At 40.9% G+C, this 27,861-nt stretch overlaps 4 protein-coding genes across 9 annotated transcripts; 2 read left to right on the top strand and 2 right to left on the bottom strand.

Moving 5' to 3' along the window:
* The first annotated feature begins 247 nt into the window (after positions 1-247).
* Positions 248-2,269, top strand: LOC115740582. The gene is made up of 5 exons (XM_048278089.1): positions 248-301; positions 557-721; positions 1,039-1,182; positions 1,709-2,034; positions 2,221-2,269. The coding sequence occupies exons 1-5, from the start codon at positions 248-250 to the stop codon at positions 2,267-2,269; spliced, it is 738 nt and encodes a 245-aa protein (XP_048134046.1).
* Positions 2,156-4,351, bottom strand: LOC115740604 (probable protein ABIL1). Its single transcript, XM_030674116.2, has 8 exons — positions 4,128-4,351; positions 3,927-4,009; positions 3,509-3,656; positions 3,307-3,406; positions 3,137-3,173; positions 2,856-3,016; positions 2,655-2,716; positions 2,156-2,530 (listed from the first exon to the last, which is right to left on the bottom strand). The coding sequence occupies exons 1-8, from the start codon at positions 4,206-4,208 to the stop codon at positions 2,435-2,437; spliced, it is 768 nt and encodes a 255-aa protein (XP_030529976.1). The 5' UTR covers positions 4,209-4,351; the 3' UTR covers positions 2,156-2,434.
* Positions 4,352-5,433: 1,082 nt separating this feature from the next.
* On the bottom strand, positions 5,434-10,681 carry LOC115740602 (proteinaceous RNase P 1, chloroplastic/mitochondrial-like). Of its 6 annotated transcripts, none has more exons than XM_048277986.1 (8): positions 8,818-10,681; positions 8,645-8,734; positions 8,378-8,559; positions 8,129-8,249; positions 7,894-7,962; positions 7,589-7,703; positions 5,699-5,909; positions 5,434-5,618 (listed from the first exon to the last, which is right to left on the bottom strand). In XM_048277986.1, exons 1-8 carry the CDS (start codon positions 10,636-10,638, stop codon positions 5,573-5,575), a joined length of 2,655 nt encoding a protein of 884 aa, XP_048133943.1. In that variant the 5' UTR covers positions 10,639-10,681; the 3' UTR covers positions 5,434-5,572. The 6 variants fall into 6 exon arrangements, with proteins under 6 accessions (XP_048133943.1, XP_048133947.1, XP_048133946.1 ...); XM_030674113.2 differs by lacking the exon at positions 5,434-5,618 and adding an exon at positions 6,935-7,042 and having other exon boundaries at positions 5,782-5,909; XM_048277987.1 differs by lacking the exons at positions 5,434-5,618; positions 5,699-5,909 and adding exons at positions 6,307-6,388; positions 6,616-6,644.
* A 7,784-nt stretch (positions 10,682-18,465) lies between these two features.
* Positions 18,466-27,395, top strand: LOC115740609 (peroxisomal fatty acid beta-oxidation multifunctional protein AIM1). The gene is made up of 18 exons (XM_030674121.2): positions 18,466-18,728; positions 18,901-18,972; positions 19,208-19,270; positions 19,359-19,415; positions 19,505-19,572; positions 19,680-19,761; positions 19,858-19,913; positions 20,549-20,851; positions 21,116-21,202; positions 21,993-22,167; positions 22,698-22,819; positions 22,998-23,161; positions 24,067-24,321; positions 25,193-25,314; positions 25,408-25,529; positions 25,660-25,808; positions 26,369-26,507; positions 27,007-27,395. The coding sequence occupies exons 1-18, from the start codon at positions 18,635-18,637 to the stop codon at positions 27,049-27,051; spliced, it is 2,175 nt and encodes a 724-aa protein (XP_030529981.1). The 5' UTR covers positions 18,466-18,634; the 3' UTR covers positions 27,052-27,395.
* The last annotated feature ends 466 nt before the right edge of the window (positions 27,396-27,861 follow it).

The following is a 27,861-nucleotide window of genomic DNA, read 5'->3' as shown; positions in this document are numbered from 1 at the left end:
TCTTTGTAGACAAAACCGAATTTGCATTTTGCTAGCTTTCGAAGGAGTCCGCCAGATGCAAAATCCGTAGAGCATGGGGTCAGAAAAGCTTGTCCGGTTGGGACAGTACCGATTCCGAGAGTGACAAGGGAAGTTCTGGTTAGGGCAAGATCCTTGCCAAAGATGCCATCGGTTGTGGCTACAGGACCAAACTTTCCTCCTAATCAACATGTAAATCTCTCTCTCTCTCTCTCTCTCTAGCATGCACATGATCAGATACTCCGATCAGGCGAGGGCGACCTTCGCCAGAGGCCTAGCAAAGGTCACCGGCTATCGATGAGGCCCGGATGGTCGGAAGAGGGGAAAAAAAAAAGCAAAATAGAAAATGGTCGGCATTCACTTAAGCGATTTTTGCCCAAAATTGGCCGAATGGACTCAATTGGCTGGTAAAACATGAAAATATCTATGACTGAATTGGCAAAATCAAAAGATTTAGGACTTTTTGGGCAAGTATTCCATCTTTTTAACTCTTCCCGGCTTCTAGTTCTGGATGTTCAAATCATGATTTCGTTTGCAGGTGGTTTCTATCAGGGATAACATGGTAAAGAACATCAAATACGGAGGTGGCGGAGGCACAACCCTCTACAATCTAACCGTTTCTCGTGAGCAATGCAGTTTCCATAATATATGGATCGAAACCGGTCCTCCGGATCATATCAGCATGATTGTAGCGGGTTGGTCGGTGAGTAAACTTGTGGCGTATCCTTAAAAATTAGTACAGCAAACATTTTTCTTCTTCGACAGCCAACGAATAGAAACACGATGAACGAAAGAAGCCGAAAGCAATCTAACATTTGTTGTTGCTTCACTAAGGTTTGTCCACAACTCAGCGGCGATACACTTCCCCGGTTGTTCACGTACTGGACGGTCAGTTTAAATATAGTTAAATAATCCTCCCGTCGAACTATTCTTTCCTTGAATTTATTTCAAACAAAGCTTTAGAAATTAAACCTAAGTCCGATTGCTTAATTGACTAAAGCATCATTCTTGTTCACACAGGGAGATGGCTATCGTGACGGATGCTACAATGTGTTGTGTCCAGGCTTTGTCCAGGTACACAGGACAATAACGACCAATTTTCCATTACAGCCCGCTTCCGTTTATGGTGGACAGCAGTACGAACTCATAATGTATATCCAACAGGTAACTTCGATTTTTCTGAGGAAAAATTACGCGAATTGTCTCTGAACTTTAGCCCAATATGTAATGCGGTCTTCTAAATTTTAAATTTGTTTAATGTGCTCTCCGAACTTTAGTCCAATATGCAATGTGATCCCCGAAATTTTCATTTGTTCGAGAAATGTGATCCTTGGAATTTTGATACATTTTCAATTTAATCCCCAGACTATATGAAAATGTTGAATGTTGTCCCTGAATTTGAATAAATGGAAGGACAATATTGAACGTTTTCATATAATTCCGGTATTACATTAGATGTAGCAAAAGTACGGGGGCCACACAGAACTAATTAGAAGTTCACGGACCACATTGCAATTGAGCTGAAGTTCAAGGATCATACTGCATATTAGGCTAAAGTTCAATGACTATTCATGTCGTTATCTCATTTTTAATAGCAATTTTCCCGATATTAAGGTAATTTAGAGCATATATACATTGGTTTATATATGTGTATATGAGATTAATATCAACAGCCTTTGCTTCTAAATAGGACATGTATACTGGCAATTGGTGGTTGAATGTGTTCTATCCGCCGATTCCGGTGGGTTACTGGCCGAAGGAATTATTCCTGAATTTGCGCAACGGCTCCCTGCATATAGCCTGGGGAGGAATCGGACTGGCCGGAAGCGACGGAGTTTGTCCGCCGATGGGAAGTGGTCACAAGCCCGACGGCGACTATACGCACGCGGCATGCTTCCGAGGACTCCATTGGACTAGCTCGCTTGGCACATTCTATACTCCAAGGAAAGAGGCCGAGTGGGTGGATAAATCCAATGTCTATGACTTGAAAAACGATCACTACCTGGAAAAAATGGGGTATACAATAACTTATGGCGGCCCAGGAGGTTATTGCAGCGGATAGAAAGAGGAAGAGCTACCTTGACATGACAAAGAGTGCCGGTCAATAAGCATAAGCCTTGATGCATGCATAGTTATGTTGGTGAAAATGATGTTTATGTTGTGTGTCTGGTGATATTGAGGGTTCTCTGGTTTCTGTCACAGGGATTTAGGACAGGAGCTTAGAATGCAAGTTCAGAAACTGCGAAACTGAGCATTTTTATTATACAGAATCCTATCTCATCTCAAGATACAGCAACTGAGCAATTTTGGCTAGTGAATGGGGGCCTCATCCATTGAACTGCAAACTTGATCACCCTGAGGCTCCAGAAAATAGTTGCGATTCACCCAGCAAATGGAGTCACACCATGGATAGCCCTCATGCTGTCTGTCTAACGCGTCGAATTAGAGATAGGATGTCACTACTATGAGCCGACTTTCTGATCGGGGCGTTGCGTCCGAGTTTTGGAGCACCCTGCAGTACAACAATACAATGAACTATCACGCGTCGCACTTTCCTGGAGTGTGTTTGCACGAACAATGTGGGCATGATTTCTACCAAACTAGCGCCAAAAAGAACCGGGCGCAAAATTTTTCACCTGGAAATGGAAAGTAGGGTTCAAGCTTTTCGACAGTATGGACAGGCCATTGCGGACAGGAACTGTTTTAGACACCATAAGAAGAATGGCAATCAATCATATTAGAGAAGCATCCACAATGTCACCAAGTTGGGTAAACAGAACCTAATAGTTCCTTATGATGAGTTGAGCAATTACTGTATGTGAAGCTTCCAAGAGTACCTATTATTGCATTAGCATCTGTCTTCCTCCCATCAGCTTGTGCTGTTAAGTTCTTGGCAAGTGATGGCTTGTTCGTATGGGTACACAAGAAAAGTGGCAAGCCCTCCTCTGTTTTGAGCTCTTGATTCTCTCCGACTTCTGGCGTTTGGTTCTCAGAATCCCTGTACCATAAGACCATAAGGAACCAAAACAAAGAATTCAATTCAAAGATGTTTCCTTGAAGTTCTTGATCACTTCGTGAATCTCTAGCCTGGTATCTTCTACTTGTCCCGGAATATTACCTCCTGACCTCCTTTGACGTCTCGACATTCTTGACAGCTGATCAAGAAAAACAGAAGGGTTTAATCTCTAGCAAGAACATAAGCAGGACTACACCAGCATTTACTAGCTTTTGAATTTAGGGAAGAGAATACTACGGGTTACTACTCAGAAAGAAAAGAGAGAATTATACAAGTTAATAAGTATCTAGGATTGTGTCTTGGCAGAACAGCATTCCATTGGACTCCGGTCAGAGCAAGCTTGTTAACATACCCTTCACACAACACAAGTCTCTGTTGAACAAAAACATTTTGAATCATCATTCATGGCCTAAGATTCCTCATTTGCAGCATAATTTAGAGGTTACTAAGGGAGACATGTATGTACGCACTGACTTGCTTCAGGCAGTCAATCCGAAGCTCCGTACTAGAGAATTCACAGGCATTGGAAAGGCAGCAATTGAGATTAGCAGAGACATTCCCGAGATGATCGACCACTGTGACCATGGCCTTGCATATGTACTCTTTAGTGTTGTCAACAACCCTGCGAGCCAAAAGGGAAAAAAAGAGAGAGAGAATTTTCGACATAACGTCAGTACAAAGGAATATAAAGAAAAGCAACTCCTGGAAAAGACAGTTCATTAGCGAAGTAAGCAAGTTTGGGTTGCTAAATTTATACATGCTGCATCTCAATTTACTCTAGCAAGCTCAACTAGAATTCAAGCAACCCGCTTACACTAGAGAAAAGTTGAGCAGTAAATTCTCTCTCATGGGTGTAAAAAGATTTAAGGGTTCAATGGTAAGAAATGCTCACATCCTCTTCTCTTCTGCGTTCGAGAACCTCGACTCGCAGTAATCTGCAGCCAAATGAAGCTGAGACCGCAAATCTTTAAGTTCCTACCATAGATTAGCAACACAGAACCACAACTCAGCAACAAGTTCCAGATAACGAAATGCAGAGTCCAAACAATGAAAGTTTCAGCAACCATATCTCGAGGAACCGTGGAATTCTTACTTGAAGAGACTTGTCGAAGCGAACAACATCCTTGGACTCATCGGCTTCTGGGTTTATGCGGGTGCGCTTGGAGTCTTCCATTCCTTTCTTCAGAATCTACCTGAAGAAAGAAATGAACATGCCATTTCTATCAACAAAGGGTCTCTTCTAGAGTGAGAGAGAGATGATTGGCTGCCCGTGACTCGTGATTCTCAATGAACTGTTCGATGAACCAAAACCTGAAAACCCCATTTAATGTTATTCTGTCAAAAAAGGGAGCAAAAGAACAAAATTAAGTGCAGCAAAAAAGGACAAAGAAATGAGTTGCAGCCCCGTGATCTTGTGTTCCTTCCCTTTTCTCCTCCATCATAGATAGAAAAAGACACGTTCAGTTCCTGACAGGACCATCACTTTTAGGGGCCACAGATGCATGGCGACACATGAAGATTTGACTAGGCGAAATGCCAAAGAATCGTTATATCAAGAATGGCATTCTTGCTCACAGGCAAATGCAGTTCCAGCACGGAACCGACCATTCAAGGTCTCCCATGCACTTAGCCCATGGCAAACACAAACGAGAAATATTTTAGCAAGACGACTAAAATTTCTCGAAACCAATAAAAATGATTCCTAAGGGAAGAGACATAAAATCAAACAAAGCGACATTTATTGCGTGAGCGTCAAATCCCTCCACATGGAGCCCACATAATCTAAGAACCGGTCCGTTCTCAATTTCTTCGGACATTTGCTAGTCCCCTTATTTCGAGGTTTGACATGCACCTACTCCATATACGAACAACATTGCTGAATAATTTCTCTCGACACAAGTTCCTTGCATTCTTTTCGAATGAATGGACGAGAAATACTACCATTTGAAAGAGTAACACCAGCTCCAAAAGAGATTGACCTCTCCGTTTGTGTGGCACATCGTGGTGGAGAAGACATTGTCCATAGCATGGTCAATTGCTTCTCCCCCCGGAGTAAGTATCCTATGAAAAGGTATGTCTGTGCCACCATGTTCAGATCCGTCTCTCCTCTTCACAAAGAGCCAATGCCACGAACGACACAAACAAGAAGAGCAAATACGAATACCATTGTACAAAATAATAGCGCTATACGCTAGTATGCTGACATAGCGACGAGTTTGCTTGGTCCATCCATGGATTCTACCCGTAAGCCACACAAATCAATACTTTTGCAGTATTTCGACCCCCATCAATTTTCACCTTAATGAAAAAGCTACATCTGGTGTTACCCGTAATGCGATCTTAGAGCAGATGTACCAACTTTCAACACCAACCAAAGACTACTTCCGCAGCTCCAAAGGAAAATGAAGCGGGAAAATTTTTTCCTGAATTATATTAGGCAAGAAATTGCATCTACTCCAAAGTTACAATGCTCGGGAAAGTACATTCTTGCGAAATAAGCTTTTCCGCCAACGAAGGGCTCTCTACACCTTAGAAAAATCAACCGTGCCTCGTGTCTGTACATAGGCACTCCAACTTCTTTGATCTCGGTGACAAGATAACAAAAGGATGTGAACTGATTCTCAATGAATCTATATTTGGAAATCAATAATACAATCGCCACACCTCTCTGCAGTGTCAAGTTCTGACAGGAGGGTGCCGTCGTTTGATGATACAGACGCTGCGAATATGCTTTTGAGATTTTGATGTGTCTCAGGAGGTGATTTTCTAATGCAGTCATGGTTAGGTTGAAGCGTTTCTGAAAAGGGATCAACTTCGACTTGTGGCTCTTTGCCTTCCATCACATGTTGCTCACTCTGTTGATGTAATTGCAGATCTAAACAAAAGCAAAGACATAAAAATCAAACCAGAGAACCAGTTCAACAAACTTTATGTGATTAATTAGAAAAAATCAGGCAATAATTTTGGAAAAAACCACATATGAATATCACTTGGCATCAGAATAAGATATATCAGAACGTTTTGTCAAGAACAGTAGACAATGAACAGAGGCTATTCATGTACACATTTGCTCAGCGAAACCAGCTCTATGAAATAAATTAAGATACTTGCACAAAATAGAAACTATGTGAAAACTAATAAAGCCAGCTACAGATGATGAAAGTATTCACATGATTGCAGATTAACACCTGCCACCACAAACTATGTGAAAACTAATAAAGCCAGCTACAGATGATGAAAGTATTCACATGATTGCAGATTAACACCTGCCACCACACTTATGCCTGCAAATTCTCCCTTCTCTCATCTTGGAGGGACAAGAAGCCTAGTTTGATGTCGCTATTAATTGTCAATTGTAAGATTTTGTTGGACCACCACCAACTATTCTAAAAACTTAAGCTGATAGATGAAGGTGTGGTTTATATTTAATTACTCTAACACTCCTCCTCGCACTAAGCCTTGAACTCAAGACCTCCTGCTCCGATACTATATAAGATTTTGTGGGACCACTACCAATTGTTTTAAAAGCTTAAGCTGATAGATAAAGGCATGGTTTAATATTTAATTACTCTAACATCGATGAAGCACTCAACAAGTCCTTGAAACTGTACTGAAGAGTAAACACCAAATCTTTAGCACTAAATTCAACCTCAGAATTCTAGGATTGAAGACATCGGGAACGTGGTATATATTGAACTGCCAATTGGAAACCACAAGAATATCCAAGCACTCCATAAAAATGGTACGGCCCATGACTACCAAATGTTGATATCAACCAAATTTAAGAATGGCCTTCTAGGCTTTTGTATCTTCTACTCACCCAATACCCCACCTCTGCAAGTTATGGAGATGGGAAACAGTTAGGTGGTGAACCTAGTCACTGGGAATTGGACAAAAGACCTCCTTATCAGCAGCAAAACTGAGTAGTGAGAATCAGTTGGTGAGGAGGATTGAGTGTTGAGCAAATGAAAAGTATAAAAAGTAAGACCAAGTACCGGTTAGCATTACCTGAAATGATCTGGATCAGAACAAAATAATGTTTCATCGAAAAACACTAGCATGAGTGTGGAAATCAAATAATTTTATAAATGGAATGTGCACTTCTCCCTAAATTTTTAACACAGACTTTGCTCTTGCCCTTGATTGTCAGAACTGGTTAGACTAGTTATCCTCTTCATTGATTAATAGAGATAAAGATTATATGGAGTTGTTTTTCCAAGACAAAAAACATACCATAAGCAAAAGAGGAATGAACAAGGTGAAACATAGAGCTTAGATTGCAAAGAGAAAAGAGAGCAAAATAATCCGATTACAAAAGCTTCTATAATCTTTTTTTGTCCTGAGGGGTTGGGGTGTGTGTGTTTGTGGTGGTGGTGTTGGGGGGGCAGCAAAAGTTTCATGTAATCATATCATGTAGTTAACACTGCCATACAGTGTGTTTTGATGAATAACGTTTTTAGTCGGCCCACAGTCAGGGCAGGCAAGCATTTATCGTGAAAAATAGATGTTTCAGCTTATCAAAAAGTAAACTTGACTCAGCATACAATCTACTACCTTCAGGTCTGGTTTCCGATCCAGAGACAGCACGCGTCACACATAACCACGTTCTATCTGCTTCATACCCATGTTCCAGCAAAATGGGTATATGCCAGTGGCCATTCTCGGACTCCTGTGGACATTGTTTCACCAAAGGATTACACAATGTCCCAACCTATCAAAGCTTGCAAGACGCAAATGCGATACCCAAATTTGCAAGCATGCATGCACACACCACAAGAAACAAAAACTCAATCGTATCACCCTTATCCATCTATAACGGGAGATGTCTGCAGCATAGAAAATAAATCTGTGCTATTCACCTGGATTACTACAGAACACGGAGGAGGCATGTGAAACTCCGGACCGGCAACAGAAAAGCTGAAACGTACCTTGGAAACAGAAACACAAATGACATTATAGTTTGCAACAGCGACTCTAATCAGACTCATAAATTACCGCATGATTTAGGAAATGATAAAAAAGTCGAAAAGCTATGACCTTGACAAGCAAAAGAGACTCATAATCAAGATTAACGGGAAATCCAACTAGACTCACTTGATGCCTTTCTTTCCATTTGGGGAAGAAGTCATTTCCTAGAAGTTGAAATGTATGGTCCCTCATTTCATCGTTGGTCACCACTAAGCACTTAAATTTGATAGCTGCATACAACCAATACCTGAAACACACGTTATTTCTCATGTCGGTTTAATTTAAACTGCATGCACTACGGAGGTTTCAATATTCCCCGAAATGACAATAAAGATGCAAACTTTCTGATTGTAATTTGCGAATTCAATATCTCACCAGTCATCATTGGATCCAGTAGGTGTTAAATAGAGTGCATCCGCATTTGTCCACTTGTCAATGATTGCCCTGTTCACTGGTACTTCCATCTTGTTTCCTGTAATATGCCTATTGTGTAAAACAATGAGAGGCCATCTTCTTGAAGGAAGCTTCTGACGGATTCCATTAACAACTGCATTAACCTACAGATTTGATTTCAATAAGTGCACAAGAACAATCACTATGGACCTTTACAGGTGATCTGCCTTCAACTTTTAAAAAACTTGCCTTTGCTGGTAAGAATCTGTGCTGACTGAAAAGGCCTACATTAGCTCCATCAATTACTGCTTCATATGGTCCATAATAATCGAGCCATTTCTGCAAATGCTGAATCAGTCTATCTGATTCTCGGAGACACAGTGAAAATTACAATTAGGAAGGTTGACTGGGGAAATTCGTACTTGAAATTTCTGAAAGCTGGAGTTTTTATCTCTCTTTAGAGCCAAGGCTGCAACTGACTCGGCAAATTTTTCTGTTTCCCAAGGATCAAGATCAATTGTGGCCAATTTTCTGCCACAGCATTTGCATGAGCCATCAGAACCAACCGATGCACGTGATACACTCCACTTGCCTCTTCCCAACCAACCTTTCCCATGCCAGCCTCCACCACCATTTCTAATTGCTTCTCTTATATCTCTTTGATCCCATTTCCTTTTCCCTAGTCTTGCAGCTATCTTGCCTTTGAACCAGTCCTCAATTAGATCTGCAGTAGAGGGAGAGACCTTCCTTACACTTGTTCTGAGTTTGTGCAACAAATAATACACCTTGTCCCCTTTTCCAACAGCTATGCTTACTCTTAGTAGTGCTTGCAGTTCAGGCTCCTCTGGATAGACACCATTCTTCAGCATATGTTTTTCAACTTCAAATGCTTTCTCAATGTCTCCACTATCGCAGAAAGCTGATAAAGCAGGACCGTAGGACCGCAACCGAGGATTTATCCCCAAAGACTTCATTTGCTTCACCATGTCAAACGCCAAGTCTCCATCACCTATTGACATTGCCATTCTGGCCACAGATGTCAAAGTGGCTTCATTCATTGGGACTTTATCTGAGCACATCTCCCCGTAGATTTCAAATCCCTTTACAACCGCATACTTCTTGACATTCTCATCTAATATAACGACCTGCTCTTGGTCTATAGCCTCATTTTCAGTACCGGAGGAACCACTTTTAGTTTGTCCTGCATCATTCAGCCGATCTGAAACATGAGATTTGGGTTTTGGAAACCCATTAAAGTTCTGCCTGATGCTCTTAATTCTGTCGGTATACTCAACATTGCCATAGGTGCGCCTTGAACGTAAATCCATTTTGCTATCATTTCCCTCAACCCTACGGGCACCAATTGACTGGAGGTCATTTGGCATGACTTCATCTACCTCACCAAACTTGACGTAATTTGTAGCGACATGTGCATTCGACAAGTCCAAGCTATTCAAAGTCCTCATGCCACTTCCGCTTTTAGCAGGCTGAACAACACCGACAGCCGCAGAAGCACAGAGATACAACAGCACAGCGTAATGATACTGCACCAATTGAATCCCTTCCTTACGAGCCGACTCGTACCACTGAACCGCCCCCAAAAAATCCCCACTTTTCGAGCACATATCAAGCGCGACTCTCAACCGAACGTCAGGCGACTCGACCTTACTTCTCGTAGACTTCCTACTCTCATTAGCCGCCTCCGTGACACTAACGCCGACATTCCTGCTCATTTTCTGCTTCCCCACTCTACCTCCCGAACTACCACCATCATCATCCGCAGATTTCACCGCTGCACTCTCTTTTTCAGAACGTAAACCGTAATTCCCAACTCCGACATCACTCCCCCGCCCCAAACTCGAGTCGCTCCTCGTAGTCTTGCCTTTCGACGATCTCCTCGCGCTCTCGCCATCGCCGACCCTCCTTTTGGACCGCTCCCTTATGATCGAGCTCACGAGGTCCTTCAAAGACTCCTTCTGCGACTTTTCGCCGCTGGGCCTCGGAGGCCGGGCCGACGAACTAGCCCTGTCTCCGACACCGAAACCACTCGCGGTTTTCGAAGGAGGGTCGCGGTCCGCGGTGGGGAGCTTGGCGAGCAAGTGGTTGGGGTCACTCCTGAGGGCGGAAGCGGGAGTGGGGTGGCGGTGGTATTTGGAGGAATCGAGGGTCGGAGAGGGCTTACATGGAGGGAGCGAAGCGAGCTGGTGGCGATGCAGCGAAGCGGGGAAGGCGAAGGAGGCCATTTGTGGCCGTTGAGGGAGCTTTCTCCCCGCTAAACGATATTGGTTGATAACATAACATGCCTTCAATTAGAAAAACGAAAATAAGGAACAGACAACAATAATGAAATTAAAAATTGAATCTTTCTGGGATGACTAGAAGAAAATTGGCCCCATTTCCATGGCCGACAGTGACTAGGTCCATCAAGGGCGAGACCATGACCTCAGTACCAGTGCTCGGGTTGCCAACACACAGGCCCGTGTCCATTGAGGCTAGTCCTAGGACCTCGACGTCTATCGAGGCTGGGTCTAAGACCTCGGTGCCTGGGCTTGGGTTTCTGGCACCCGTGCCTGTGTCCATAGGGATTGGGCCTGGAACTTGGCACCCCGTGCAGGCCCAAGATGGCTTCCTTATCGGGTCCTGGGCGTGCCCATACTCAGGTCCATTGAGAATGAGTCCGAGACCACATTGCCCACGCCCAAGTCCATCGAGGTTGGGCACGTGTTCATTGAGTTCGAGTTCTAGTCCCAAATACCCAAGCCTGGGATCAAGCCTTTGAGCCTGCGCCCCGGTCGCTGATGCCCGATTCGAGGTCCATCGAGGCCTGGCTCTAGTCCTCGACGCCCAAGTCGGGGTCCATCAAGCCCGAACCTGGGACCCTGTTGTTAATCCAGGGTGAAAATGCAATTCGCCACCGAAGAATAGAATCCGGACCTCTCGTGCATCGGAGCTCCTCTTGATGAAGGTTCTCGAAGCAAGTACGACGCCCTTATGAATCAATGATGACACCCAAGGGGGCGGCGACGCTTGCAGAGTAAAAGCCAAAACGGGCCTTCGGTTCTTTGAAGTTCCTATACCAATGCCAAGCTTTGGCCTCGTTGGGTCAACTGGGGTCAAAGTCATGTAAACATGGTGAAACCATGGAATAATTACCCTAAAAAAATAAAAATCTTAAATCAATTGCACTTTTGCTAACTCAATCCTAAATATTTTCATTTTGTCATTTTAGTCAAAAACCTTTTTGACTATTTGTCAATGTGATACTTCCCCGCAAATCACATACTGGCCGTCCCACGTCGGCGTCGGACAATTTTTGCAATTTCTTTTTTTTACAAAAAAACCTTTGTAACTTTTTTTTTTGTGTTTTTTTGTTTCTTTTTTTTTTTAACCGTCGCTGGCAAGGATTATCGGGGCCTCGGCCAAGTCTAGGCAAAGGTCGCTCACTTGCGACTAAGCGGCTGGCGATAGAGGTGTCAACGGGCTTGGTCTCGGCCCGGCCCGAACAGAATAGTACCGAGGTCTACCCAGCCCAACTCGAGCCGGGTCGGGTAGTGTCGGGCCGGATTATGGTCAGATTTTTTTTTCTTCTTTTTTTGGAACAAAATCAATTAACAAACCCATCAAATGAAAAAATATAAAAATAAATTAAATTAAAAGAAAACATTGATGTTAAAAAAAGTCGGGTGGGGGGTTGGCCTAGCCCGAGCACCAAACTTGGCTCGAAAAGGCTCGAAAATTAAGTGAATTTTCGAGCCAGGCCACCCCGTCTGGCGCAGGCTTTTTTGACACCCCCGGCCGGCGACGTCCCGGTGACTCTCGCCAGATACAAGAAAAATAAAATAAAAGAAAGAAAGAATGCAAAATTATGTAAAAAGTTAATAAGTTTTTTTTCAAAAATTGAAAGAAAAAAAATTCCACATCAGCACCGGCCGTATCATGTAAGACGATCAGAGTCCACGTCAATGATTTTCAGCCAAAAGTGATTGGAAGGTTTATATTGGCAAATCGTCAAAAAGTTTAGGATGGTCAAATTGAAAGATTTAATACTGAATTGATACAAACGTAATAGATTTAAGACACTTTTAGCAATTTGCTAGTGAAATCAGTCACTAATAATGCTTTGCCCCACTAGAATTTGGTCAATATTTTTCAAACCCTTTTCTAATTGTGATCCCAAATGAAGTCATTGCATATACGAAAATATAGATTCATTCTTTTTGTGTTAAGAGGTCAGGTGGTGTCCGAGACCATTTTCACGAGCCTCGACCGGTCCACGCAATTTTAAAAAAGCTCACTTCCCCACATTAGTACAGTGCATTAGGAATTTTAATCCCAAAATGCTCTCGACAAGGCTTTGGAACCAAGGTCACATAAAGATTAGCAAACTCCCTCCCCATTGGAGCCAACAAATTGTCGGTACAAAGCGAGGTGGTCCCGCGCCGGTTCGACTATCTGAGTGACGATTGCTCATTAGGGGTACACGCCAGAACGATTGGAATCGCGACGTTAGGTACATTTTTTAACCAAGGACATCGACATCAGGCACATTTGACAATCAAGTCGTATGCCACACGCTCCATGCCAATGTATTCAACACCAAGTTCCATCCAAGAAACAGGAAGAAACATACAGATTTCGTTCAAGTGGAAGTTTGACCGTCGTTGGGTTAAGACCAGGACCAAGGAGTCCACGTTGGCCATGCAGTTTCCCAGTTCGTGCCTAAAAGCGTGAAACATGCCTGAAGCATCAATTACAAAGCATGTGTTGTAATATTAACGCGGAACAACAAGATCTTGCCTATTAAGTCAATGCAAAAAGCCCAAAAAAATAATAAGGAACAATAAAGGACATCATAGATTACGTGATTCTATCATAATATCGATATATATATTTACGGAAAGAGCCAGCAATATTAATCCATTATAATTGGATAATCGGAATTACAATCGCTCTGCTACTAATTGTTGTAATATTAACGCGGCAAAACGGGCGTGGCGAACGGAAGAACAGAACTTTAAGTGAGCAAGCTCGGAGCACATGCTGGAATAGGCAATGAATTTTGAGCCGAATTTGTGAACATGACATGTTACTTGATTAATCGATTTCCATCATCTGTTATCTAGTGGAAGACTCCAAAGGAAATATGATCGGAAAACTTGTTGATTGCCCCGGATTATGAGTATACGGATGTACTGCGTATGCTCATGCAAGTAATGATAAGCTTGAGCTAAGGTCGAAGAAGTACATATTTCTAGGTTATGCACATGGGGTGAAAAGCTATCGGCTATGGTGCACCGATCTCAGATCACCCAATTTTCTAATCGACAGATACGTAATCTTCAACGAGACCGCAATGCTTCGACAGATGAGTCCCGAAACACTACCGACAGAGCAAGGGCACGCATGGCAACACTTCTACTTCAGAAATCAATTTTTGGCTAGAAATTAATTTTTCTACTTCTGCTCTAGAAGTTGATTTCTGATTAGAGAAATTCATTTAATAACGGTTGAAAATTTCTACTTCTAGTACATTATTAGCACAAAATCTTCTACGATTAATTATTGTCGCAAATAGAAAAATTTCTCATTCATTTTCAATTTTTTTAAATTTCTTTGAAAAATCGTTTTTATTATTAAAAAAATATTATTTATTTTTTACTTCGACGATCGGAGATGGCGACTCGGCGGTAACGGCGATGGCGGTAGGTAGTAACGGTCGGTTGCGGTGGTCGACCGTGTGTGATGGTCAACGGCGAAAGCTAGTAGTAGTCGGCAGCAACCGGCGGAGGTCAAAAGCGGGCGACTAGCGGTGGTTGGTGGTAGCGGTGGGAGGTGGTCGACGGGTGGGCGATGATCGGTGGAGGTCGACGGAGGTTGGGGTGGCGGCGGCGGTCGACGAGGGGCAATTGTGGGCGATGGTAGTCGGCGAAGGGCGGCAAGCAAAGGCGACTTGGCGTGATCGGCAATCAGCAGGTAGTCGACAGGGGGAGGTAGTGGGCAGCGATGTCGGAGGCATGATTGGGCGAAAGAGACATAATTAAAAGAGAATAAGGGTGTAATGAAAAGAGGGTCGGGTGAGAAACACTTCTTAAGTTGAGAAGCAATTTTTTTAACTTCTCAAATAAGGGAAAAATAATTTCCGAAGTGAAAATTCACTTTAAAAGTAGAAATCTTTTTTCAGAAGTATAAATTTTTACCAAACGGATTTTTGTTTCAAATGTTATATTACCAAACCGATTTCTACTCCAGAAGTGCTTTTAGAACAGAAATCCACTTCAAAAAATATTACCATGTGCACCATAGATAGATCATAGTGTAAGTAGTGAGGTAGAACTTCAGGTGGAGACTCGGGAGACCTCAAAGGTAACAGAGGTTGAGGCTGCAAATGACGTTGCAATTCATGAAGTCGATTATCTTGAACAACCAAGACAATCGTAGCATAGTGTAGCTGCAGATTGACAAAGAAGGCAAATTAAAACACTAGTACATTATGTTTATGCAAATATTATTAATGCTTTGATTGTAGGTGATGAGGTGAAGATAGATAAGCATTCGTCTTATTATGAGGCGATGGCCGGTTTTGAGTCGTCACAGTAGCTAGAGGCTATAAGTGACTAATATAATCACTCCATCGAAATTAAACATGGAAGCTAGTTAAAGTACCCAAGAGTCAAAAGATTGTTAGAAGTAAATGGATCTACAAATGGAAAAAGGGTATTCCCGGTGTCGAGACAATGAAGTATAAAGCGAGACTTGTTGCGAATGGGTATATATAGAGGGAGGACATTGACTATAATGAGGTGTTCTCTCCCGTGATAAGACATACTTCTATTTGTATTTTACTTGCCTTAGTTGCTAACGACATTTCTTCATGGTGAGCTCGAGGAGCATATTTACATAAGACAATTAGAGGGATTTGCTATTCCGGGTAAAAAAGACCATGTTTGCTTATTAAAGAAATCTTTGTATGGGCTGAAACAGTTTCCTAAACAGTGGTATAAGCATTTTGATACTTTTACCACTAGTGAAGACTATTTGAAAAGTCAAATGGATAGTTGTGTTCACTTTAGGAGATTGGAAGATTGGTCTTAGATATGTTTGTTGTTATATGTTAATGATATATCGATAGCGGCTAAGGACGTGTATGATATTGATGTGCTAAAAAGGAAGTTGAGTGCTGAATTTGAGATAAAAGATTTAGATATTGTAAAGAAAATTTTAGATATAGAAATTTTACGTGATAGGACTCAAGGAATATTACATCATTCTCAAAAGAAGTATATTGAGAAAATTATAAGACGTTTTGATATGCCGCCAACGAAATCTATAAATACATTATTAGCGAAGCACTTTAAACTGTCGCTTAAGTTATCACCACGGCTACGAGAAGAGGAGGATCATATGACCCATGTTTTTTATTCTAGTGTCGTGGGTAATATTATGTATGCTATGATATGGATCGTGCACGATATTTCACAAAATGTTAATGTAGTTAATCGTTATATGAAGCGTCTTGGCAAAACTCATTGGGAAACCGTGAAACGGATCCTCATATATTTGAAAGGGACAATAGATGTTTGTTATAGTGTACCGGAGGGGTAGTGAGACTGCAGGTTATGTGGATTGGATCATGCATGTGGCTTGGATGAGTGCGGGTCTTTAGTAAGTTACGTGTTTACGCTTGCAGGTGGTACAGTTAGTTAGAAGGTGTCCTTACAGAACCACATTGCCTTGTCGTCAACCGAGATAGGGTACATGGCACCGACCTTTATAGCGAAAGAGAAGATATGGTTACAAGGTTTGTTCTTGGACTTTTGGTTAGAACATAAAAATGTTAATGCACACTATGACAATTAAGGTACGATTTATCCGACATATAATCCGGTTTATCACCAAATAACGAAGCATATTGACATCAGGTACCACTTCATTCGAGATGTCTTAGCAAAGGGTGAGATTATTGTGAAAAAGATTGATACGACAGAGAACCCAGCAGACATGATGACTAAGATTATTACTTTGGCGAAACTCAAGCTCTGCTTGAGCATCATCGGCGTCTATAGAGAGTGAGCGCCGCCGGAGCGTTGGGAGAGCAGCGTGGATAATGGGGACTATGACTTGGTTTCAAGCATCAGATCAGGTGTAAAATTGTAAAATTGTTAAAATTTCTTGAAAGGCATATATAGAGCGCAAGCTCCGCGTGTGATCGTTGACCAAGATCCGGGGGTCCACGTCCTCAACAGAAAAGATTCTCGGATCTCGGTGACCAGTAACCAACCGACCAGCGGCATTGACGAGCCGTGGTTTTTTTTTTTTTTTTTAAATTTCCGCCAGCATGATCATCATTATTGCAGTTGGATTTGTTTATTATTTGTTCATGTTTTGTAAATTTTGGGGTGGGGGTGGCGGTGGGGACAAAATTCGTAGTTGAAGTGGGGCCCACTGACACATTTAACAATGTGACCCACGGGAGAAGTATCTTAGCAAAACGTAGTGGGCAATGACAAGGACACGACACTCGTCCTAATAAAAAGAATTTGATTCGACACCCTGCGACCGATCTCATTGTATTATCGTGAGACCCCATTATTATTATTATTATTATTATTATTATTATTATGGCCCTATTAGTTGAAAAGAAAAAAGAAATATAAGCTGCTGTCTATTTAATTAGTTCAGGAATTCCAAATCTATTCATTTCGACCGCCTCCCGCGTCACAACACTCCATAATCGGCTCTGGGAGTTCTCTTTAGGACTCTTCAAATGGAATACTAAGTATCATGTCAATCCATAAAATATTAAGAAGATTTCCTTGGCAGATCCATAGATATCAAATCACTTTTATTTCGATAATTACAAAACTCAAATATCGTCGATTGACATCTTCATCATGAAAATACGTATGTCGAACGACAAAAAGGTTCTGTACACTTCGATTTGCAATAATAGTTTCCGTTCGGAAAACAAGTCGCCTTGGTTCAAATGGTCAAGCAAGAGCTCGTTGATATTGGAAGTCGCAATTCAAATCTTGGTAATCAGGCAATTGCGTGTTTCGACTAGTTTTTAAGGTGGACTTGGCCTGATATTTATACCCGAAGAGGAGAGTGAGATTGAGGAGAGGGCTAATGATTGGGAATGTTGTTATTGTACAAAAACAAATAGTTTTGTCTATAATGATAAGGCAATTTATGAAGGTAGTGAAAAGTTATATACAAAAAAACAAGAAATATGAGCGACTATTATATGCAAAGGTATCAAATTGAATTTCTTAACTTTAAATCAGGTCGTTGACACATGAAAAATACAATGTAGTATTTCTCACCCGATGAATTATATAAACCCTTCTTTATGTGCTGCAAACAAATTTAATTTTATCAAGTGATTTTTCAACTAACAACTATAAATAAGTTTTAATTTGGTTAGTCGTTGAATTTATTTTTTTAAAATTTTCAGCACTTACCTTATAGACCATAGTCTTCAATTATTGAGAAAATTTTAAATAAGGGCTTAAAATGTCTTCATTTTCTTAAATAATGATCTGAAATGGATCTTATTTCAAACAAATGCCTAAAATGCCTTTTTTTGTTTCAAGAAGGGCAAGATCAAGAGCATTTTTGTCATTTATTTTTTTGACTTTTTTCCTTTTTCCCTTATTATTTGTATCTTTTCCTCTCTTTTTTTCCTCGCAATTTCGTCGGTGGCCAATCTAGGCAAAAAAAAAGGAAATGCAGGAAAAAAAACAAAGGTAACAAGAGAAAAAAAATTACAAAAAATGACCTTGACCAGGCCTTTTTTTGAAATAAAGAAGATATTTCAAACTCTTATTAGAAATAGAATTCACTTTAAGTTATTATTTTAAAAAAATAAAAACACTTTAAATCTTTGCTTAAATTTGATAAAACAAAAAGTCTTTTACTTGGAATCTCCCCTTAATTATTTTCCCAAAGAAATGAAAGAAAGAAAAGCAACCGAGTGGGACTTTTGGTCGTCAATTTCATACTTGATTTTTTTTTTTTTGGTCGAAATTTCATAACTTGGTTGACTCGCTTCCCCCCACTCAGCAGGCCACCATCTCTCTCTCTCTCTCTCTCTCCGTATAAAAGCTGGTTCGCTGCACTCTCTGCATCTCGCTCGAGCTCCACGTTGGCGAGTCTCTTCAGTGCTCATCGCTTTTAGCGGAAAACGACATCGCCTCGGTGAAGCGACCTGCGTCTCTCTCGTCTTCGGCGGGCTCGATCATGGCGAGAATCGGCGTCGCCATAGAGGTCGGCCACGACGGCGTCGCGGTCATCACCATGTCCAATCCCCCCGTCAACGCCTTAGCCATTCCAAGTAATTAGCTCTCGCGGGGGCCTTCTCTTCTTTCTTTTCGCCGTTGCATTCGGTCGATTCTGGATTTTTTTTTTTTTTCTGTTTGAAATCGGTGGAGCGAGCGTCTGATTTTTTTTTTTTTTGGCTTTGCTGTTGTGCGTGCTGTTGATGTGCTGATTGGTGGGCGGTGCAGTTCTATCTGGATTGAAGGAGAAGTTCGATGAAGCTGCGAGGAGAAATGATGTGAAGGCTATTGTCTTGACCGGTAACTTTCGGGACTGCAATTTTAGCGTCCCGTCTCTGTTTCGTTATCTATTTCTTTGTTGCTTGTGCGAATCGGCCAAAAGGCTTATTCCGCCAAGCAAGCGGCGGAAGGCAATGATTTTGCAAGTTCCTCAAAAAGAAGGCATCGTACGAAGCTTGCTCCGGTGCTGTTCGATGCGTTTTGTAATTTTTGCTTTCGCGTGAGTAAGATGCGTGTCTTTTTGTTTGTTTTGAAGGCAACGGTGGGAGGTTTTCTGGTGGTTTTGACATCAATGTCTTTGACAAGATTCATAAGACTGGTATGATTTGATGGAAATTGTCTCTTGAATTATCGTTGGCTAATTTCCCAGCGGTAGTGAACTCCAATGTGATCAATTTGGCTGGCAGGTGATGTTTCGCTTCTCCCTGATGTGTCCGTTGAACTCGTGGTCAACACAATGGAAGGTCCTTAGCCGGGCTTAAACTGTTACCCTTCCGCAATGTGATGCCATTTGAGAGGATGAATAAATGCTGATATATTTTTTTTATGCTAGATGCCAAGAAGCCTATTGTTGCTGCTGTAGAAGGACTTGCTCTTGGAGGTGGCTTAGAATTGGCGCTGGTCTGTCATCTGTGTTCTGAGTCAAGTAGAAGCAATTTCGAGTGTTGTTTGCTTTTGTTTGCTTCTTATGCTTATTATCAACAATGGCCCCTTTGGTGTTTATCCAGGGGTGCCATGCCCGTGTAGCGGTGGCAAGGACACAACTTGGCTTACCAGAGCTATCACTTGGGGTAATTCCTGGATTTGGAGGTACTTTTAGGCAATGCCTGGGCATATGCCTTAATGTCTTACAACAATATGTCCTGCTCATAATCTGAACTAATAATAAGTTTATATAATTTCAAGGAACACAACGTCTTCCGAGGCTTTTAGGACTACCCAAGGCTATTGAAATGATGCTGGTGAGATTTCAATTTGATCTAGTACTCTCTCTCTCTCTCTCTGCTCGCTTGCATGTGCTAAATTTTCTTTCTTTTTGGGGTTGCTTTCTGTCTTCTTCTTTGGGGCGGAGGGGTAGGGAGGTAGTGGGGGAAGCATTTTCTTGATTAGGTAGGGTTACTTATTGATGGCCACTACCTAGGATAAGCAGTACATGTTTGCGTAAACTAGTGGCAAATCGAACCCACAAAGGTTGGACGACGCTGCAGATAGTGACCACAAGGTCCCCTTCTCTCAAATATGGCTTAGGTGTGATTTTTACTTTCCTTCTTTTGAGGATTGAGGCGTTATGTAAAAGGAATATACTGATTTAATGGAACTAGAATATCTTGCTGCTGTCTTCTATTGTCGCTATAATAAGAGGGAAGATAGATGCTGCATGAATTTGAAAAATGAGAGGAATCTCTAGAATGAAGTATCTGAGGGAAAGATTCAATCAAATTGCTCCTAATCAGGTGTAGCTAATTCTAGGCCATTGCTTAGCTTTGCTGACTTCTATTCGGAGAAAAGAGCAAGCATCTCACCAATAGTTTGTAGCTGCAGTTTTTTTTTTTTTTTACGAACATGCTAATTAATTGATGCATCTAATCATTTGCAGTCATCCAAACCAATTATGTCAGAAGAGGGGAAGGAACTAGGTCTCATTGATGCCATTGTTCCTTCAGGAGAATTGCTGAAAGTATCTCGTCTCTGGGCTCTGGACATTGCAAATAGGCGTAAACCATGGGTTCGTTCACTCCATCGCACAGATAAACTTCCTCCCCTGTCCGAAGCACGCGAGATACTGAAAATTGCACGTGAACAAGCCAGGAAGACTGCCCTTCACTTGCCTCAGCATCAGGCATGCCTTGATGTGATTGAAGATGGCATTGTCCATGGTGGATATAGTGGGGTTCTAAAGGTACATTTTAGAGAGTGGCTAATCTGTCATAGATACCTAATCTGTCTCCCTTGAAAGAACATGATTTGCTGTTCTTAATGTGGCCACAATGGTGGATAACATTATGCACCTAGTTACTAAATTTGCCCACATTACTAGCATGTGCACTCTCGGGACTTTGTAGACCATTTGACTCAACTTGCCTGCTGGGAGGAGCTTTTGGGGGGATGAAGCAAGCTTAATTTTGTTAGTGAATTTTGCTGACAAAGAAAATTGTCTTGGCAGGAGGCTAAAGTATTTAACGAGTTGGTCTTATCGGAGACTTCGAAGGGTCTTGTTCATGTATTTTTTGCCCAGCGTGCGACATCAAAGGTACGTCTGAAGTGGATATGTACCTATTACTTCAAAATAATGAGGTAAATGAATAAAGATGTGATGAATCTTCTCTATCCTTTCTTTGTTATACTTGACAGGGAAAAAGTGGATGCTGAATATGTGGTTCTTCATTGGGTTTTAATTTATTGATGATAGATTTGTTCCATCCATCATGATTGCCTATGATATGACAGTTGTAGGAGAGAATTACTGTTTGAAGTTTGAATCTCCTTTTCTAGGAAAAGGATTTTGTGGTTAACTTTGCATGTAGGAACAAGTTATGCTTGCAGAAAAAGATAATGACATGCTAATTCTTCCAAACAAATATCTGTTCTCTCTATTTATCCTCATTCGCATTTTTCTAGCATGGATAATTGAGGAGACTTTTTAGGTAGTTTTGTCATTTGTATTATGTGATAGGTGTCCTTTCTTCTGTTTCTACTAGGTATTCTATTTTATGTTTATGTTCCCTGATCAATTTTTTTTTTCAATTTTAAGAAAGTCGCAACCTTATAAATCATGTTTCATAATATTACATAGTTTCTTCTTTGGTAGTTTTGTTGTTTTGATTATGTGATAGATGCCCCTTTCTTCTGTTCGTACTACGTGTTGTATCTTACCTATACATTCCATTAATTTTTTCTCCAATTCCCAGAAGGTTACTATCTAATATCATGTTTCATACTCTTAAATAATTTCCTCTATTCTGACAGAAGTAAGTATTCTTATTAGCTGTTGTTACAATCTGAATTACTTCCTTAACAGTCAACACTCTTTGCTTTTCCAGGTGCCTAATGTCACTGATGTTGGGTTAAAACCAAGGAAGGTGAAAAAGGTTGCTGTGATAGGTGGAGGTCTAATGGGTTCTGGCATTGCTACCGCTCTTATTCTGAACAATATATACGTTATTCTTAAGGAAATTAACTCTGAATATCTTCTAAAGGGGATGAAAATGGTTGAAGGTAAGTTGTTTATTTCATGAAGTTCAAAAGCTTTGGAGCGGTGTTCCCTATTTGGTTACACAGTCTCTTCATATATCATTGGGCCGTGATGAACAGTTTTTTTTTCCCCCTGTTGGTTACTTTCCACCATGACTGTGAGGAAGTTACCAAGCTTTTACCAATAATTTGATGTTTAGTAGCTGTTATTAAGGTATCCGGTACTTTTAAACTGTTAATAGGACTAGTTAGGTTGTTCCATGCTGGACAAGTTCAAATTAGAATATCGTTTGATATTGTCTATAATTCATAATAGCCACATAAATTTAAACATCTAGCTTCTATTTCATGTTTTATCCATGAAAAAAGACAACTCCAGGGCACTGCCTACCAATGATGCAAAGTGAGTCTGAGAATGCATATGTATATACATATGTATCTATGTATAAAACCATAACACCTTTGCTGATTATGAAATAGTGATCTAGTCCGTGCTGCTGTCATTTGCAATAAGCTTGACTTCTTACTTATTTTTCTTTGACTTTTCTTTGCAGCTAATGTTCGAGGTCTTGTAGTGAAAGGGAAACTGACACAGGGTAATGCAGAAAAGGCTTTGTCAATGCTCAGAGGTGTCCTGGATTATGCAGATTTTAAAGACGTGGACATGGTGATAGAGGTAGATTGCAAGTATTCTGCTTGCAGATCTGATTATACAATTCTTTCACTGTAGAAAATGGCACCAAGTAGCTCACAAGTTCTATTGAATAGAAGCCACGAGAGATCTTTGAGACTCATATTTACATGATATGTACTCCTTCTTTGTTAGAAACAACTAACTGAAGTCCCCCTTGCAGGCTGTGATTGAGAACATTTCTCTGAAACAAGCAATTTTTAGCGAAATTGAGAAGATATGTCCTCCCCATTGCATCCTAGCTACAAATACTTCTTCGATTGATCTTAATATAATTGGAGAAAGAACCAGCTCTCAAGATCGGATAGTGGGTGCTCATTTTTTCAGGTTATTTAACTTATTTTCTTTTCCTCTATGAAATAGATGTATGAAGCATCACTTTCTCATCCTTGGTGCAGAATAGCCTTACTTAAAATGGGGTCTGAAATTTGTAGTTGTATATTTATGATTATTTGACCTGATTTTATGTCCATTAAAATGGTAATTTAGATTCCTGAGAGGCATGTGATTGTCTTTCCTGTCATTCCAATTGACCGTGCAACTGCAGAGTTATTTATCTGTTTCACCCTGTGAAAGGTGTTACTTTTTCCTCCTGTATCTAGTCCGATCAATCTTATCTTGTTAATTTTCTCAGTTATCTGTCTGACGGATCTAATCTTTGTGTCTGTCCACACATGTACGTCTCTTTCAAAACTTTTCCCTGTTTTGGCACAACTTGAGCAAGAAAAAAAGGCCAAAGGTTGAGTTGTGATGACCATCGTGTGTATGTATAATCAGGTTCTGTAGCATAGAATGTATTAGTATGCCAGACATCTCATTTTGTTTTTTTCTTTAAATCAAGAGTCAGCAGCGTGGCACATAGCTTTCAATGGCTCTCTAAATATTACCCCGCATTTGGATATACCATGTCTTTAGATGCCATGGAGCCCTCCATCTTAAACCTGATGTTAGATTTGGAAAGTTTTCTTACTGGTTAATTCTCTGTGGCACAGGATTATGCATCTTGATGAGTGAGATTTGATTTTTCTAACCCTTCCAGTTCCTGTTATTATACGTGGATCTTCACTTTTTCAGCATATTGTTCTGAAGAATGTGGGTTCTTTGTTGATTGAGATGGCCTATATAGATACCATGCTGTCTAGCTCCAATATAACATTCTTTCCCCTTATGCACTGTTCTACTGAGCTTACTCTTTTTCTCTGTGATTGACAACTACTTCCACTGGAAAACAGTCCTGCTCATATAATGTCCCTATTGGAGATTGTACGCACAGAGAGGACTTCTGCACAAGTGATTCTTGACCTTATGACAGTTGGGAAAATCATAAAGAAAGTTCCAGTTGTGGTGGGCAACTGCCCTGGGTTTGCAGTGAACCGGGCCTTTTTCCCATATTCCCAAGGTGCACACCTGTTGGTCAATCTAGGTGTGGACCTCTTCAGGATTGACAGGGCAATCGTCAACTTCGGCTTCCCTCTTGGTCCTTTCCAGTAATTATCTTCCTCTCTTCGTTGCAGCTTATCATGTTTTTCATTTGATCAAATCTGATTTGTTGAGGATACTAGCTTTTACAAATAGATTAAGGTTGGGTGCTCTAGGAGGCCTGAACACCCAATGTCATATAATATAAGTTTGGTGCATGCATGGATTTGGAAATGTCCAAGAAATTAAGGTTCCTGCAAATTCTTCTTATTTTAGGATGCTTATGATGATGATGTGACGTAGCTTGGACTGGAGAGGTAGAGGAGGAAAATTCCTTCAGCAGTTAGCTTTCTTTTCTTTTTTCAGTATAGTTGCTTAGTTACTGCTGATGTATGAATAATAACTCCATTAATCACTGAATGAGACCACACAAAATGTATCTAAGACTTGTTTTACCAAAGGAATTTGTCTATGAAGAATCAATTGTCTGAGAATGTAAATTATGATGAGCGTAGTTGGCTGCCTAGTTTTCTTATTCTTTTTTTTTTTTGGTCGAATAGTTTTCTTATTCTTTGGTTTAATCTAAGGAAGCTACTTTCAAAAGTGTGACTAAAGAAGTATGTAAAATTAAGAATCATTTATGAATTTGAGAAACAAGAAGATAGAGAGAAGTTCATGTTGCTAAAGTCCTTGTTCTGATGGGAGGACCTTTGATTCATTGGGATGCACATGCGAAATATAAATGCAATAACATGGTCTTGTGACTTTGTTATTTTAGCCTCTTAGCCTCTCAAGTTGTTATCTGCCAATCTATAGGAACCTATGGCTTTTGGTTAGTCCATTTATCATTTCAACTTGTAAGTAAAGCATCATTCTTGAAGCCATGAATGATTTCTGGGTTCTTGATGATGATCTCTTTTGACGTGCCTATAATTGCAGGCTTCAGGACGTCGCCGGATATGGTGTGGGCATGGCAGTTGGTAAAGTATTTGCTGATGCCTTTCCAGGCCTGACATATAAGTCTCCTCTGCTTGACCTTTTGATCAGAAGCGGGCGAAATGGTAATAACGATACCCCTTATTGATGTCTTTTCTTGTCAATCATTGCTTCTTTTTCATCTGTTAAATGTACTTTGAACGAACTCTGGTACTTAGGGAAGAACAATGGAAGGGGATATTATATCTACGAAAAGGGGAGCAAACCAGTACCTGACCCATCTGTACAACCAATTGTTGATGAGTCTAGAAGGATTGCCAATATCATGCCTGGTGGAAAGGTACCTTCATTCTTCTGTTAAGTTGTGTATATTCATCGAACGGACCTGCTTATTCTGTTTGACTTAGCTCAGATCTCTGCAAAATTAACTAAACCTTGTGCTTCCTTTTAAATTTCTTTGGTGTTCGCAGCCTCTCTCTGTTTCTGAACAAGAAATTGTGGAGATGCTGTTATTTCCTGTCGTGAATGAGGCATGTCGTGTTTTGGCTGAAGAAGTGGTAATACAAGCGTCAGACCTCGACATTGCCTCAGTCCTTGGGATGAGTTTCCCATCATTCCGGTGAGCTACTCTGCAGTTATTCTTATTCCCTTGCAAATATTTACATTAATTTACCATGTTGTGATGCCATTTTGCTCCTCTTTCATACGAATTTTGTCACTATTTGTGAATGCTCTGTTTTATTTGTATGTGTTAAGTGCCCGACTGTGTCGTGTTATGCAAATTTATTGACCATATTGCTCTTTTCCCTGAAGTAGACCATGGGCTTCCAATGATTTTGAGTGGTTTAGTCTATTCTCCTACATCATATAGTAGTAATGCAGGGATTTTTCAGTACAGCAATGCATGAAAGAAATAAGCGTACCTCAACCCATCCCATTGTGGCCTAAGGTCATAGGGTCAAGTCATGGACGTAGCCTCTTCTCAGATGCCCCAGTGGGGGGAGCTTTGTGCACTAGTTCTTTTATAGGACTTGTCATTTATCCTTGATAGCCCGGTTTTGTTGTCTTGATGGACTTGTGTAGGAAGATATATTTAGCACGAGATTGATTCCCATTTTATTCATTTATATATTCGGAGTTTCGTCCTCCATCTTGCTGACCTTGTTTCTGCCACTGTAGTGGTGGTCTCGTCTTTTGGGGAGATGCGGTCGGACCGAGTCACATATACAAAAGTCTCAAGAAGTGGTCAGAATTATATGGTAGCTTCTACCGACCATCAAGGTTTTTGGAAGAAAGAGCCACCAAAGGCATCCCGCTGGTAACTATTCTCTGTTTCTCTTATGGCTCAGTGAAACCTGTAATCGTAGTAATCACCTTACTGACCTCCCAGAAAATCAGACCTACCTTTTCCAGCCTGCAACTCAATCTCGTGCTTCCTAATTTTGATCTTTTGCTTCTTTGTTGGTGACCATTTTGGGCTGGCAAAGGCGGACATGACCCCTATGAGATCCAAAACACAAAATACAGAGAACCTAAACTGATACAACGGGAATTTAACTACGCAAGTGATGTGTTTTTAGAGTGAATTAAACATTTAGCATGTTAGGAGATGTTACGAAGGATTATTACCCAAAGTGAGCATAAACAATTAGGCCGAGGAAAACCATTAATTTTCACCCCTCCCTTTTTTTCTTTTTTTGACTTTATGCACCAACTGTGGCTGATGTAACATGTCTTTAGCTCATTACATTCCAGTCTCTGCCCGCCTGGAGGCCTTTGCAAATTAAGCTCTCATGAAATTTACTTTCATTTTGCAGAGTGCGCCTGTGTCATCCTCTTCACGTTCAAAGTCACGACTCTAGGAGGTTTCCGTTCCCATGCTTTGTGCCAATGTCCTCTGCTGCACCAATCAAAGAATAAAGCTAGTTCATTTGTTTCCTTGTAATTCAACACAGGCTTGAGAGAAATAATGGGTTTGCCGGTCGAATATATGCTACAAGCTTTTGCAAGCTTGTCTGCTAATTTATGTTGTAGAATATGTCACTTGTAGAGATGGCAATTTCCTGCGATGGCGTGGACTTTTCTTTTCCAATCAAATTGGCAATGCTAAATTTAAACCATTTTGCAACATCTACTACCAGCTAGTGATTGTCGTTGCTGACATTCTAAAGGGATGTAAAAAAGTGTCAAAGTATTGAGTGTTGAAGGTGGCTTTCACCTTCGACCCCCAAAAAAAAAAAAGGGTGGCTTTTGCCAATGCTATCATGCCCAATACTAGCCATCGAAACTGCAAGCCAGCCAGAGTGATGAGATAAAGGGAAACGCAACCAGTAAGCAGGATGTTTGACTATTTTGACTCTAGGGAATCGAAAGCAGAACATTGTTGTTTTTCAATGTAGATACGTCAAATATGTGCTCATTTAAATATTTAATTTGGAGTTTCTCTGCACCTATAGTTGTCCATTTGTTAGGGGAGAAAATTTTGAGCGCCGTTATCTTTAGAATAAAATGTACTGCTGTAAAATAAATTACAAGATGCAATAGTGTTGAGTGGGCACGTCACACGTTCCACTTTTTCTAGCTCTCCACAGGAATTGGTTCGATGACCTAGACCTGACTCCTCAGAACCCCCACACCACAGTGCCTTCTGAGAACTTTGCAAAACGAGTAGG

Source organism: Rhodamnia argentea, chromosome 4 (genome assembly GCF_020921035.1).
Source record: "Rhodamnia argentea isolate NSW1041297 chromosome 4, ASM2092103v1, whole genome shotgun sequence".
In the NCBI taxonomy this organism is placed as follows: domain Eukaryota; kingdom Viridiplantae; phylum Streptophyta; class Magnoliopsida; order Myrtales; family Myrtaceae; genus Rhodamnia; species Rhodamnia argentea.
This window is presented reverse-complemented; position numbering and strand designations above follow the sequence as displayed.